At 48.5% G+C, this 14,359-nt stretch overlaps 1 protein-coding gene across 1 annotated transcript; it reads left to right on the top strand.

Annotated features, from left to right (window-relative positions):
* The first annotated feature begins 3 nt into the window (after positions 1–3).
* On the top strand, positions 4–8,102 carry LOC110560498 (aflatoxin B1 aldehyde reductase member 2). The gene is made up of 7 exons (XM_021656453.2): positions 4–340; positions 3,784–3,971; positions 4,146–4,250; positions 6,279–6,375; positions 6,553–6,652; positions 7,417–7,546; positions 7,787–8,102. The coding sequence occupies exons 1-7, from the start codon at positions 19–21 to the stop codon at positions 7,946–7,948; spliced, it is 1,104 nt and encodes a 367-aa protein (XP_021512128.1). The 5' UTR covers positions 4–18; the 3' UTR covers positions 7,949–8,102.
* Positions 8,103–14,359: the final 6,257 nt, after the last annotated feature.

Genomic DNA, 14,359 nt, shown 5'->3' with positions numbered 1-14,359 from the left:
CGCGCAGGCGCAGTCTCCATGCTGCGTGCTGCGTCCCGAGCCGTGGGCCGCGCCGCTCTTCGCTGCGCCCGCCGCTCCGGGCCTTCGGTCGCGCGTCCTCTCGCCATGTCCCGGCCTCCGCCACCCGGCGCCGCCTCTGGCGCCCCTCTCCGGCCCGCTACCGTGCTGGGCACCATGGAGATGGGGCGCCGCCTGGATTCGAGCGCTAGCGCAGCGACGGTACGCGCCTTCCTGGAGCGCGGCCACAGCGAGCTGGACACGGCCTTCATGTACAGCGACGGCCAGTCCGAGTGCATCCTCGGTGACCTGGGGCTCGGGCTGGGCAGCGGCGACTGCACAGGTAACTGCCGCACCTGGCCTCCCCCCAGGTAGAACTGAGTTGTTGCCCGTACCCAGAGTGCACCGGCCAGGGTCTGCACCCCGGGAGCTTCGTTAGCTCCCGTAACCACAACTGGGTGGACCCCAAATCCGGAACTACTGAACTGAACTTTGTCCCGCCCCTCCTTCGAAACTTCTAAATGTGCAGCTCGGGCGCGGGGCCATGGAAGCCCCTACTGTCACCTTACGCCTCGTCTGGCCCTTTGCCTCCTACGGTAATCCCTGCCTCCCAACACTCCAGTTGCCCGCCCCCACCCCCGTTCCTCCAACCAAGCTTTGTGGTCATGCTCTTCCCTCTTGCCCCCACTACCCCTGCGCTCCAGGAGCTTACTTCTCATTCTAGTCTTTGGTCAGCCCCTAGACTTTGTCCTGTGCAGTTGACGATACCTGTGGGTCTCAAGAAGAACAATAGCAGCAATGCCAAGAGCCCAGCTCGGGGCAGGGCTGGAAAGGTGGTGTCGGGAGAGGGCACTTCGGCCTTTCTGCCCAGTCTGTGCCAGCTCTTGACATGGGACTACTACAGTGGAGAAGAGACTAATCCACAGAGAGTTCAATGTCCAACGGGAAAGACTGAAGCCGTGATTGCTGGGGAGTGCGGGAAGGAGTAGCTTGTGCAGAGCAGTAGGGAGAGCAGTAGGGAGAGCAGTAGGCAAAGCTCACAGAGCAGTGGGGCCAGACCTTACAGTGTAAGTAGCTGTGTGCTGAGTGGAGAACAAGAGAAAGGGGCATCGGAGGCTGGAGGCTTAGCTCCTGGAAGATGGAGTCTGAGAGTGCAAAGTGCGTGAATGGGGCAGGATGGTCAGTGGCATGTGCCCCTGGATGGAAGATGAGGGGGACCGTCCCTCCTTGCTTGAAGCCACTGGAGTTTCAGCAGGGCGACTGTCACTTTTGCTGTCCCGAGGCTCCTCCTTCCTGTTCCTGTGCAGCGGTCCTCTCTGGGGTGCTAGAACAGGAGGGGCGTCAGTGAGCGGCTCTCTCCACCTGGACACTGTAGAGTTCATCTGGCGACTTTCCTGATAATGAACATTTTGGTTTTGAAATTTTTTTTTTTTTTTTAATCTTTAGCTTTTCCCTCCTCTTTAGCCCATTTCTGCCTCTTTCTTTGAGTCTGAGGATTCACTAGGCCAAAGTCCTCAGGACACACCTGTGGCAGAAGTTCACCTGAGAATGCCTTGGAGGCGGGTGTTGTAGCAGGGAGATGGTGTGGTCTTCTTGCCTTTATCCTGTGAGATCAGAGGGCTCCACTTGGTCTTGCTGAGGCAACAAAAGCAAATATCAGAGCACAGAATCCACCCATCATCAGTCCATGTAGTTGGGGTTCCCTATTGGGTAAGAAATAGTGCTAAGTAGGTGACTGAGCTCCACAGTGGGTCTTTTCAGGGATTCTGGTAAAGGCTGATCACTGCCAAGAAACACATTCAGGCCCCTGTATCTCTTCCCTAAATAATTTTTTTTTTAGATCTATTTATTTTATATATCTGAGTGTTTTGCCTGTACGTATGTATGTGCCTATTGAGGTCAGAAGAGGGCAGTGGATACTCTGGAACTGTAGTCACAGATGATTGTATGCTAACGTGGGGTTCTGGCAACCTCTGTTAGAAATTCTCCAAACCACTGAGCCACCTCTCGAGCCCCTCCTGCCTAAATTCTTACATAGCACTTTACTGGTCTGCCTGCTTTCATGCCTGTCCCCTTGAGCTTCTCCATTCTATGGCTAGAGGGAGCCAAATGATGGAAGTTGTTTTTAACAAAAATCTCAATCTTTCAATTTTAACAATAGCCTGGGGAGCCTGATGCTGGGTGAAGGCCAGTCAGATCAGAGAGGCAGAGAAAGAACCCAGCTGACCTTCCTTCTCAGCTTATGGAAACACCTTCCCCACCTCTCAAAAGCCTCAAACTGAGATGGGTGCAGAGGCATACACCTGTAATCCCAGCACTCGGGAGGCAGAGACAGGCGGATCTTGTGAGTTCGATTCTAGCCTGGTCTACAAGTGAGTCCAGGCCAGCCAAGGCTACACAGAGAAGCCCTGTCTTGAAAAACAAACAAACAAAAAACCTCAAACTGAATGTCCCTCCCTTTTACTCTTTGTGTGTCTTTCTATCCATCCTCCTGACTTCCTCTTACTCTATGGGTTTTTTTTTCTCTCTCTCTCTTTATGGTCAACTGGTGTTTTGCTCTGCCTCTTGACCTATGGTTGATTTTATTTAATTCAAGCAAAAAGCTCTTAGATTAAAGGTGTATGCTAGGGCTGAGCCATACCACAACTAGAAACAGGTTTTTTCCTGTAAACAGAACAATCTCGGGGTTCACAGTGTGAAATATCAAATATCCTGCAGCAGACAGGCTCACATCATCCTGACAAAAGCTGGGAACACCGAGTGCAAGGTCTGAGATGGTGTTCAAGCAGATGCAGCCCTGTGTGGTCAACACCGTTATCCACTGAGGCAACTTACCGGCCAACGTGTACTTTTATTTATTTATTTATTTATTTATTCATTCATTCGGGTCCTTTGCTCATTAAAAAAAAATCTAAACGTTTAAAGGTGTATTTTTTTAAATTATTTTATGTGTACAAGTGTTTTGCCTGCATGTATGGTGCGTACCACGTATGCCTTGTACCAAAAGAGGGTATTAAATCCTCTGGAACTGAAGTGATGGATGGTTGTGAACTGCCGTGTGTTAGGAACTGAGCCTGCAACAAGTGCTTTTAACTGCTGAGCCCTCTCTCCCGCCCCTATTTTGTACTGTTAATTAGAAATTATTTTTAAAACTCCCTCACTTCACAGATAGCATGATTGTCTACAGATAAAATCGGAAAGATTTAAATAACTACCTGAAACTTTAAGATTTATTTACGTATGAGTTTAAGCTTAGGAGTGCTCTGTCTGCATGTTTGTCTGCAGAAGAGGGCGTTGGATCCTACTGTAGATGGTTGTAAGCCAGCATGTGGTTGCTGGGCATTGAACTTAGGACCTCTGGGAGAGGACCTCTGGGAGAGCAGCCAGTGCTCTTAACTGCTGAGCCATCACTCCAGCCTCCTACCTAGAATTAAAAAAATAGTTCCTATTCCCTCCTTATGAGGACAGTTCCATTATTATCATCTCATTTTAAAAATTAGGAAATAGGAACTAAATTAAGTAATTTAGTCAGAAACATTTATATTTACATGGCCACTGAGTAATTCTAATCAATCCTTTTTCTTGTTTGTTTGTTTGTTGGTTGGTTTTTCTGAGCCAGGGTTTCTCTGTGTAGTCCTGGCTGTCCTGAAACTCATTTTGTAGCCTAGAATGTCCTTGAACTCAGAGATCCGATTGCCTCTGCCTCCCAAGTGCTGGAACTGGAGGAGTGTGCCACCATGCCCGGCCTTCTAATAAATCTCTTAATCATTATAATCTTCCTGCAAGTGAAAATTGCCACCAAGGCCAACCCTTGGGATGGGAAGTCACTGAAGCCTGACAGTGTCCGGTCCCAGCTGGAGACATCCCTGAAGCGGCTGCAGTGTCCCCGGGTGGACCTCTTCTACTTACATGCTCCCGACCACAGCACCCCTGTGGAGGAGACGCTTCGTGCCTGCCACCAGCTGCATCAGGAGGTGAGGGTGGCCCCCGAGCCCAGAGGGGCGATCTCTACGCTTCTCGTCCCGACTCTGCCAAGACAGTGAGGCTCTCTGGCCACAGACTCCTCTCCCAGGTTCCTCACCCAGTTGCTCTCCCTTTCCCGGTTCCCTGGGCTGAGCTGAGTTGTGACGAGACCCTCTCCCCTGCAGGGCAAGTTTGTGGAGCTTGGCCTGTCCAACTACGCTTCCTGGGAGGTGGCTCAGATCTGTACCCTCTGCAAGAGCAACGGCTGGATCCTGCCAACCGTGTACCAGGTAAGGGGAACTTGATGTGCTTGGCCTACCCAGACCTGAGGGGGATCCCTCTCTCCACAGCAGCCACTCCCCTCCTCAGAGCCTGTGCGCGCCACCTTGTCTCTCACCAGCCTGGCTCTTATGCACCTGTTTGCTTATTGCCTAACCAAACATCCGGATCCCTTCCTCCCATGCTGCACTTCAGCCTGGAACATACCCCTCCATGTCCTAGAAAAATGCTCAGCTTTAGCCTAGATGGCTCTTCCCCGGGGAATCCTCTCCTCAGGAGCCCACAGGAGCCTCCAGTCTCTGAACCATACCTTCTTATGGGTGTTCTGAGTTATACAAGATGATCAAGGAAAGAGGGTCACTCTAAGCTCATCAGAGACAGCTAAGCTCCCTCTGAGACAGCAGGGAGGTCCAGCCTTGATGAACTGAACCTCAGACAGCTACCATGAAGAAGGATATTTAGTCTTTGTTAACAAAAGTTGGGTTTTGGGTAAAACAAATTCCTCATCCCAAAGCCCCATCTAATGGAATCTGTTTTGTGAAGGCACACAGCAGGCTCCTGCAGCTTTAGTCCTTACCGTGCACCGTCTGCAGTAGTCAATAGTGCAAGACGCGCCAGGTGTGCCAGGACCCGCTGTGACCAAAGGCTGTAAAGCTTCTCCAGAAAAACAGCTCTGGAGATAACAGGGAAAAATCCCTGTTTTCTACAGTGATTTCAAAGGTCAAAGTACTTCTAGAAAACAGCTTTTTCATTCTGATGTTTGCCCTAGACACAACGAGAAGCAAGTACCTCAGTCTGTTTTCCCTAGATACAGTGATTCTACTAGAATCCCACTACCTTCAGACACTGAGTCAGTGCCCTAGAACCTACCTTTATTGCTATTGCCTGCGGGTTTTTGTCATTGTGGTGCTTGTTTATTTTGTGGCTCTGGGGATTTGAACACAAGATTTGATGTGTGCTAGCAGGTACGGTATCCCTGAGTGACACCTCAGCCGGCTGTGTGTGTTTTGATTTCATTATTACACATCTTGGAAGCAGAGGATTTGCAAGGTTTTTTAGTAGTTGTAACTTCAGCATCCATCCCGCAGATGAGGCCTGGAGGTGCCTGTAGACTGATCACCCAGGCCAGTTTCCCCTCCCTGCACCCGGCATCCTCTCCCCACTAGAGATTTTAGAAATTACTGAACCTGGGATGGTCTAGATTTAGAGTGTTCAAAGTACAAGATTGCAAAGCTGGACATGCTGTCACACATATGTAATTCAGCACTTGGAAGGCTGAGGCAGGACAATCACTGTAAGTTCGTTTATTTGGTTTTTTGTTTGTTTGTTTTGTTTTGTTGAGACAAGGTTTCTCTGTGTAGCTTTGGCTGTCCTGGACTCACTTTGTAGACCAGGCTGGCATGGAACTCACAGAGATCCATCTGCCTGCCTCTGCCTCCCAGAGTCCTGCAATTACAGGCATTTGCCACCACACCTGGCTGAATCATTGTAAGTTCAAGGCAAGCCTGGGCTAGAGAGCAAGACTTTCAAAGAACAAAAAACAGGTTTAACAGGTAAAAATGATACGCAACCACGAGGACCAGAATTCTCATCCCCTAATCCACATTCATGAAGCCGGGTGTGGTGGTATGTTCCTGGTACCCAGTGCTGTGAAAGGCAAGAGATGGGAGGATCAGGGAGGCTTGCCTGCCGCCCACCTAGCTCCAGATCCGGTGAGAGACCAAGGCAGAAGGTGACAGAACAGGTCGCTCCACATCCTCCTCTTGCCTTCGCACCAAACACATGCACAACACATACCTACACACACAACAACAACAAAATTTAAAAGTGGAGGGCTAGCAGGCACAGGGCACACGCTCTTACCTCCAGCTGCTGGGGAGGTTGAGCCCACGAGTGTAGGAACTGCCTGGGCAGTTTACCAAGTCCCATCTCTGAAAAAGAAAGGCTTCCAAAATAGATTATTTTTTAAAAAGAGGAAGGCTGGATCCCTTCCTTTGATACATCCACACTTCGCAACAGGCCCCTCTCCTTCCCTGCAGGGCATGTACAACGCCACCACCAGGCAGGTGGAGACTGAGCTCCTCCCCTGCCTCAGACACTTTGGACTGAGGTTCTACGCCTACAACCCTTTGGCTGGTATGGGCTGCCGTGGGCACAGGCCCTGTGGGTGGGTGGGCATGCCGGCCGCCTCTACGGGTTGCTGTCCTGGCGGACGCCTTTCCCAGGCTCCTTCCTCTCCAGTTCAGAGCTGGGTGGGATCTGGAAGCCTCTGGGAGGAGTCTGGGCTGGGGTCTGACTGCTGCCTTCCCACAGGAGGCCTACTGACAGGCAAATACAAGTATGAAGATAAGGATGGGAAGCAGCCAGTGGGCCGCTTCTTTGGGAATAACTGGGCTGAGACCTACAGGAATCGGTAAGCTGGGGGCTCTCTACGTGCAGATGTGTAGGGGCCAAAAGTCCCCTTTGTCTTACATGACGTTCTTAACTGTGCTCCTGGGGATAGACGCGCCACTCCTGCATCCCTTTCTCTGTTTCTTCATTCCCAGAAGAAATGGCAAATCGTGGGCTTTCTCATTTTCTCCTACCTTCATAAGGAAATGAGAAAGCCCCACCTCCACCCAGACCTTGTGGTCTCATAAGTCTTTTCTACTCTGAGAAGTGCCCTGCCAGGAGGGAAAGAGATGACCATTGGGGGCTGGAGAGATGGTTCAGAGTGCTGGCTGCTCTTCCAGAGGTCCTGAGTTCAATTCCCAGCAACCACATGGTGGCTCACAACCATCTATAAATGAGATCTGCTGCCTTCTTCTGGCATGTAGGCATAAATGTAGGCAGAACACTGTATAAGTAATAAACAAATCGTTTTTGTTTTTGTCTTAACAAAAGAGAGAAAAGGGACCTTGGGTGAGGTTTTGGGGGTGCTAAGGCCAACTCTGACTTCACAGTAGCTTCTCCATGGCACTGGGTGAGCGGCAGACAGGTCTGCAGTTTCTACGTCTAACTAGTGAATGGGCAGCCCAGGAGCTTCCGGTACCCTGTAAAGGAGGAGGTCCTCTCCCAGGGGGATACGGCTCCTTTGGCTACAGGATGGGGTAGGAGCAGTGCCTGGGGAGGCCCTTTGGCTTCAACTCTCCATGTGACTGAAGATTTTCAGCCCATACACTCTCCCCACTCACTCAGCTTCTGGAAGGAACACCACTTCGAGGCCATCGCCCTCGTGGAAAAGACCCTGAAGACCACGTACGGCACCAGCGCCCCCAGCATGACCTCGGCTGCCCTGCGCTGGATGTACCACCACTCACAGCTCCAGGTAGCCCAGCACCATGAGCTCAGCTTCTGTCCCTTCAGAGACCCAGGGTTGCCCTTCAGTGATTTCTAGAGAGAGTGCCTCCTCCAGGGCTGGGCACATGATTTGATGTGCAAAGTGCTTTCCAGGACAGAAATACACAAAGATCCCAGATCTTACCAGGGGGTAGGCAGGGAGGGGCATGTGACAGGAGCTACCAAATAGCAGAAGTGTGCTGAAATCTGTGGCTGTCTTCCCTTGCAGGGTACCCGAGGAGACGCAGTCATCTTGGGCATGTCCAGCCTGGAGCAGCTGGAGCAAAACTTGGCCGCCACTGAGGAGGGGCCCCTGGAGCCGGCTGTCGTGGAAGCCTTTAACCAAGCCTGGAGCATGGTGGCCCACGAGTGTCCCAACTACTTCAGATAGACTGTCCTGGCTCACAGCCAAGGGCTTCTCTGCCACCTCTCAAATTCACACCTTGGTCGTTCCTTGCCTTATGCTGACTTAGTGTGGTCTTTTCTGCGGCTCTCCACCCATGCGGTGTTGTAGATTAAATAAAGCAGGTGTCTGACGGGCCACAGCCAGGACTGCAGCTCTGTCTCCTCTGCTCCCTCCCCCCTGCCGCGGGATCCATGAGAAAGGGTGGCACCAGGAGCTGGGCTTCAGAGACCATCGGTGTGGGAGGGTCTCACTGCCTGGCAAGGGTCTCCTCACCATGTCCTGATGCAGACTCACCCCTCACTCTTGTACACATGACAGAATGAGGTGGGAATGGGTGTGCACACCCGCTAGTTTAAGCACTCAGGAGCCTGAGGGAGGTTTGCTCCAAGTGAGGTCAAGACTGAGCTATATAGTGAGTTCCAGGCCAGCCAGGCATACTCAGTGAGACCCTCTCTCAAAAACAAACATGGTAAATTTAGAAGGCATGCGCTTTAAATCTCTCCTTCAAAATTGTCTCACTGAATTTTCAAACGTGGAAGAATTTAGATAAAATCTACAATTAGAGCCACTGTGAAAAGAATAATGTTAAAATCAGGATTCTGTAGACTTGGGTTTGAGAGAGGGTCCCAAGTAGTCCAAACTGGCCTCAAACTTGCTATATATCTGGGGATGACCTTGAACTTCTAATCCTCTGTGTCCCAAGCATTGAGATAGACTTGGGTCACTGTGCCTGAGAGTCAAACCCAGGCCTTCACACATACTGGCTAATCTGACCCAGACTAAATTTTTTATCATTTTTAAAAAATTTATGTACATTGGTGTTCTGTCTGCATGTGTGTCTGTGCGAAGGTGTTAGATTCCCTGAGCTGGAGTTACAGACCGCTGTGAGCTGTGACACCAGCTGATGTTAAAGGCCGAGGGGCCTCACACTTGAGGCCTGCACGTAGGCGAACGCTAAAGGGCATCTCTTGCTGTTGCTCTCCCGCCGCTGCTACTCTCTGCTGCCAAACACTGAAGGGAATGAAAGCTACCAGAGAGCATCCTTGAAGAGCCCAGGGCTCAGTATTGATTCCCTGAGGATCTGGCCTTCAGGGATTGACAGTGTCCTTGATTTTGTCTTTAGCTAAGCCTGTCAGAATAACCGTTCCTCTGTGTACTGTTATCCAGCCGTAAGGGAGGAAATACAAATGTCCTGGGAGTAAAGCTCTGGTTGGATACTCCCTAGAGGCTCTTACATATCTGTGTTGCCAGAGTTACTGGTGAAGAACACTCATGGCATGGGATTCAATATGAGCACATTTGCATGGAGCACACGGCCATTCCCTCATGGAATTTGCATAATTCACGTTGTTGTTTTAAGGCAGGGTGTCCTGTAATCCAAGCTTCAAACTCGCTATGTAGCCAAAGAGAACCATGAATTTCTTAAGCTGCCTCAACCTCCCAAGTTCTGGGATTACAGGCCTGTGCCACCACACCCGTGCTGTATGTTGCTGGAGATGGGCCTGGGGCTCTCTCTAGGCTAACAAACCACTCTGGGCTACATCCCCAGACTCTTATGTTTAGATTTTTTTTTTTTTTTTTTTTTTGAGAAAATGTTTTGACATACTGGTTAGAAGCACTTGATTCAAGAAATAATCCGAGTGGACTAGGACATAGTCAGCAAAATGCCTACACCTCAGAGGCCACATTAGTCAAGGAATTACGGTAGAACCACCCACGTATGACAGAAGAAACAGCTGCTGTCTTCACTGAAGCATTATGGGAGCTATTTCTCAGTGTGGCGATGCTGCTCATAGGTGAGAGAAGAGAGTGTGACTGGCAGTCACTTGGTCTGCTGCAGCTTTCGTAAACGTGGCTCTATCAGCGTGAGACGGAAGGGAGGTGTCGCCGTGCCTGGCGCTTGGTGCGAGGCCTTGGTCTTGGGTAATGTCTTGAACAAATTCCCAGAGCAAGGGATGCGGTACACTCACTCCTTTCTTGCTGCTACTGCTGCTTGTTATTCTTAGTTTGGTTTAGATTTGTGTATATATGTGTGTCTGTGTGTGTGTGTGTGTGTGTGTATAGTTTGAGACAAAAGTAGGTAGCCTGGGCTGGCCTGGAAATCACAGCACTCCACCTGCCTTTGCCTCCTACACGCTGTGATTACAGACGCGTCACTATACCTAGCCACTCTCCACACGAGTTATTTAAAACTCCCCTGGCTGATTAATCAGCTTGACAAATGCTCAATGACTGCTGCTGTCCAAGCATTTTCTCACAGTGAGCTGCAGTTGTTGTTTTGTTTTTGTTTGTTTGTTTGTTTTATTTTTTGGTTATTTTGTTTTTTTGAGACAGGGTTTCTCTTTGTAGCCTTGGCTGTCCTGAACTCATGTTGTAGACCAGGCTGACCACGAACTCACAGAGATCCTCCTGCCTCTGCCTCCCAGAGTGCTGGGATCACAGGAGTGTGCCACCATGCCCAGCTTATAAACCGCACTTTCTGACACTGGTCCTGTCAAGGAGGACCTTCATCTGCTTGTTCACCACAGCTGAACAAATAGGGAAGGTCTAGAATGACAACAAAACCCGAGCCATAACCTAGCCCTCAGTGAATTTTAAAAAATAAATTTATTACTTGTCTATTCGGCCGTATGGTGGTGGTGGGTACATGCCTTGACACTAGAGGACCTGTTTTTAGGGGCTATTCCCTGTTTCTGAAGCATCAGTTCCAGTGATTGGCACAAGCTGTCAGGCTTGGTGCAAGAGCCTGTACTAGCGAGCCATCGCTGACCTTCCAGGAACGTATTTAGGGACTGGTTCTCACTGTGTTGCCCATGCTGGCCTTGAACTCCAAGTTCAAGTGATTCTCTCTCTTCTCAACCTCTTCAGCTAGCTAGCTAGCTAGCTGGCTCCCTAAAATTTATTTTATTTTATTTTATTTTTGTAAAAATGGGAGAGTGAAATTGTTGCAACTTTTCTACTAACCTTGAGTAAATCAGAATCAGAGCACTCAAAGAAAGACCTCCTCATTAGACTGAAGTGAATCATTGCCTAGGAACAAGTTTGCAGAATCACAGAAGAAAGAGAGAACTTCAGAAGCTAAGAGCCCAGGGTTTTTTCATTTTGTTTGTTTTTTGGTTTTTTTGTTTCTTTGTTTGTTTGTTTATTCTTCTGTGCTAGGGCTGGACCCAGGGCCACACACATACTAGGCCAGTGGTTCTCCACTGTGGTAGTCCAGGAATAGCCACACAAACCATGCAGACTCCAGTCTCAGTCAGACACGCATGGTTTATTAAACACAGCACCCCAAGAGACTGACTTGGTCAAGGACACAGTGAACTCAAGGAAGCCAACTGTGACATCGACTGTTCTTAGGGCAGTCTTTTATAGGAACACCAAGTGCGGAAGACAAGGGGAGGGCAGTAATACATTGTAATACATTTTGGCTAACTAGACAAAATATTGTTAAACTAACCTTTAAGCTGATTGGTCCCAAGAGAAGTAAGTGATCTGTAAGTCTTCCAAAGTGCAACCAGAGTGTAACCAAGCACACAGCTGTTTAACAGAACATGAATTAATAACCCCATTGAGTCACAGCAATATATGAGCTTAACCTGACCCTCTGGCAAGATTTGTTAGTGTCAACTATGAATAAATACTTTTTTGTTTGGTTATTTGGTTGGTTTTTCAGACAGGGTTTCTCTGTGTAGCTTTGGCTGTCCTGAGCTCCCTTTGTAGACCAGGCTGGCCTCTAACTCACAGATCTACCTGCCTCTGCCTCCCTGAGCACTGGGATCATAGGTGTGTGCTACTGTGCCCAGTTAGTTGAATAACGACTTCTAGGAGGCATAATTTAAATTTTTTGAACTTAATTTCACCTTGTGAAAAATGGATACTGAATACAAAATGGCTTCAACTATGTTACAAAGAGCAGGCCCTAACATCAACCTTCCTAATGCTGCAACACTTTAATACAGTTCCTGATGTTGTGGTGAGCCCCAGCCATAAAATTATTTTTGTTGCTACTTCATAACTGTAATTTTGCTACTGTTAGGAACCATAACATAAATATCTTTGTTTTCTGATGGTCTTAGGCAACCCCTGTGGAAGGGTTGTTCTGCCCACAGAGAGGTCATGATCCACACAGCTTTAAGAACTCTGGGTCCCAACCCCATGTTGGTTAGCATGAATGAATGTGGGTATCATGAAAATTTGGTTAACAGTGAAAGATTTCTGGACACTCAATGGTCAGTTATTAATTTAAAGCCAATTAGTCAAAGATGTTTGTGTCAGTCAGTGCTCTTCTTACTCCCCAGCAGCCTTAGCTGGAAACACACAGCGTCCCTGCCATTCAGCATAAGCAAAGCCCAAGACAGCTCAGCTCAGATTCCATTCTACTTTATGTTGTTTTTCCCCTTACAGAATGCAATGACTCAAGTACAAGAAAACCATGACTTCATAGTGTCCCTACTGTCAGTCAGCATTAGTATAGTTTTGGGTTATTTTAGAATATTTGGTTTTAAAATTTCCTAAATGGTGTTAAGAACACATACTACCCCTCTTTCTTCTTCAACAAAGTCTCTGTGCAGATATGGCTGGCCTAAAACTCACAGAAGTCCACCTGTCTCTGTCTCATGAGTGCTAGGATTACAAGTGTTTGCCACCATACCCAGCCCAAGCTCAATTTTAAGTGCTGTTTGGTAGAATAACCCATGTGAGAGGCTGGGCACCATGGCACACAGTTTTAATCCCGTCACTCTAGAGACAGAAGTGGATCTCTGTGCATTTGAGGCCAGCCTGGTCTACATAATGAGTTCCAAGACAGCCAGAGCTACATAGTGAGACCTTGTCTTAATAATAACAATAACAACAACAACAACACATGTGAAAAAGATACAGGCAGCCATGCTGACTAAGCCAATCAAAAGTATATGAGCCCTTTATTGGCCGGTGACCAAGAGTGTGGATTTATGCCTCAGAGTCTCTTGGTGCAGAAGAAAGCTCAAGGGTATAAAGTTTTTAAAAGGCAAAACCCACACAAAAAGTAATTTACTTCAAAGTTAAATCAAGATCAGAGTAACCTTGAAACATTCATTTCTGGCAAAACATAGTAATTTTTTACAGATTATTTCAGACACAAGATGACAGTTATTACCCAGGTGTTCGAGGCCAGCCTGATCTGCAAAGCAAGTCCAGAACAGCCCAGGCTACACAGGGAAAACCTGCCTCAAAAAAAAACAAAACAAAACAAAACAAAAAACAGATGACAGTTCTTTTTGACAGTTCATTTTACTTGTAACTTCTTCAGTTAATGTTAAGTTCGTTTGGGTTAATAGCTGGACCGTTGTTAACGAGCTTCCAAGGCAGATATCACGTGAAGGGGGTAGAGAGCTGAGAACCGTCCAAGCCAGAGGTTCTTGTGGGTTGCCACCCTTTGGGGATGTTGAAGGACCCTTTCACGGGGTCACATACAAGATATCCTGCAGATCAGCTGTTTATATTACAATTCAGTAGCAACTTACAGTTACAAAGTAGCAACGAAAATAATTATATGGTTAGGGGTCACCACGACATTAGGAAGGTTGAGAGCCACTGGTCTAAGCAAACACAAAATGGAATCAGGACAAGATGGTGTTACCTTAGTCACTGGGTACCGAACCCAAGACTAGGCAAGCATTCTACCAACCGAGCTATAATCCCAAACCCTATTTTGGGATTTGAAACAGTCTTCTTATGTAGGCTTGGCAGACCAGTTATTCCCTATGTAGCCCAAGACAGCCCGGAACTTGTGTCTGTCCTGCCTCTGTTTTTGGAGTGGTGGAATCACAGGAGCAGGCCACCGCACCCTTTGTGGTTTGGTCCCTGCCGGCCTCGTATCTGCTATGTAACCCCACCTGGCTTTGAGCTGGTGGCAAGCTTCCTGCCTCAGCCTCCAGAGTGCCAGGATCACAAACAAGAACCACCACACCTGACTTCAACCATCTTTGTAAAAGGTTATGATGGAAAAAAAAAAGGTCATTTCCATTTGCCCCCACATCACAATGTCCCACAGCCTTCATTTGTGTGAATCCAAATGTTTTCAAAGATTTCCTGTCGTGAGCGCCTGCTACTTTAGAGACCATCTACCTGAAAGTTTGAGGGTTATCTTCTGGATGAAAGTCAAGACTGAGAGGCCCTTCTCTGCCATCCTTCCCCTGGGATCCTGTCTAGAGCCCCCCTGCCCCCAGCAAGCCTCAATTTAGAGACAGCACCTTATGGCTCACCCACCTACTAAACCCCTTATGGAGGATACAGAGACCTCAGGGCATTTCAGGAGTGAGCCTAACAGCGAAGAAACCCAGCTCCAGTGCAGAGGGCCAGCCTTGGGCAACACAGTACCGCCTTTTCCCTGCTAGCCCCGCCTCCAATGGGCGTGGT

This window comes from Meriones unguiculatus, chromosome 3, assembly GCF_030254825.1.
Source record: "Meriones unguiculatus strain TT.TT164.6M chromosome 3, Bangor_MerUng_6.1, whole genome shotgun sequence".
NCBI lineage: Eukaryota > Metazoa > Chordata > Mammalia > Rodentia > Muridae > Meriones > Meriones unguiculatus.
The sequence above is the reverse complement of the archived record's forward strand: the minus strand, read 5'-3'. Positions and strand labels throughout refer to the sequence as shown.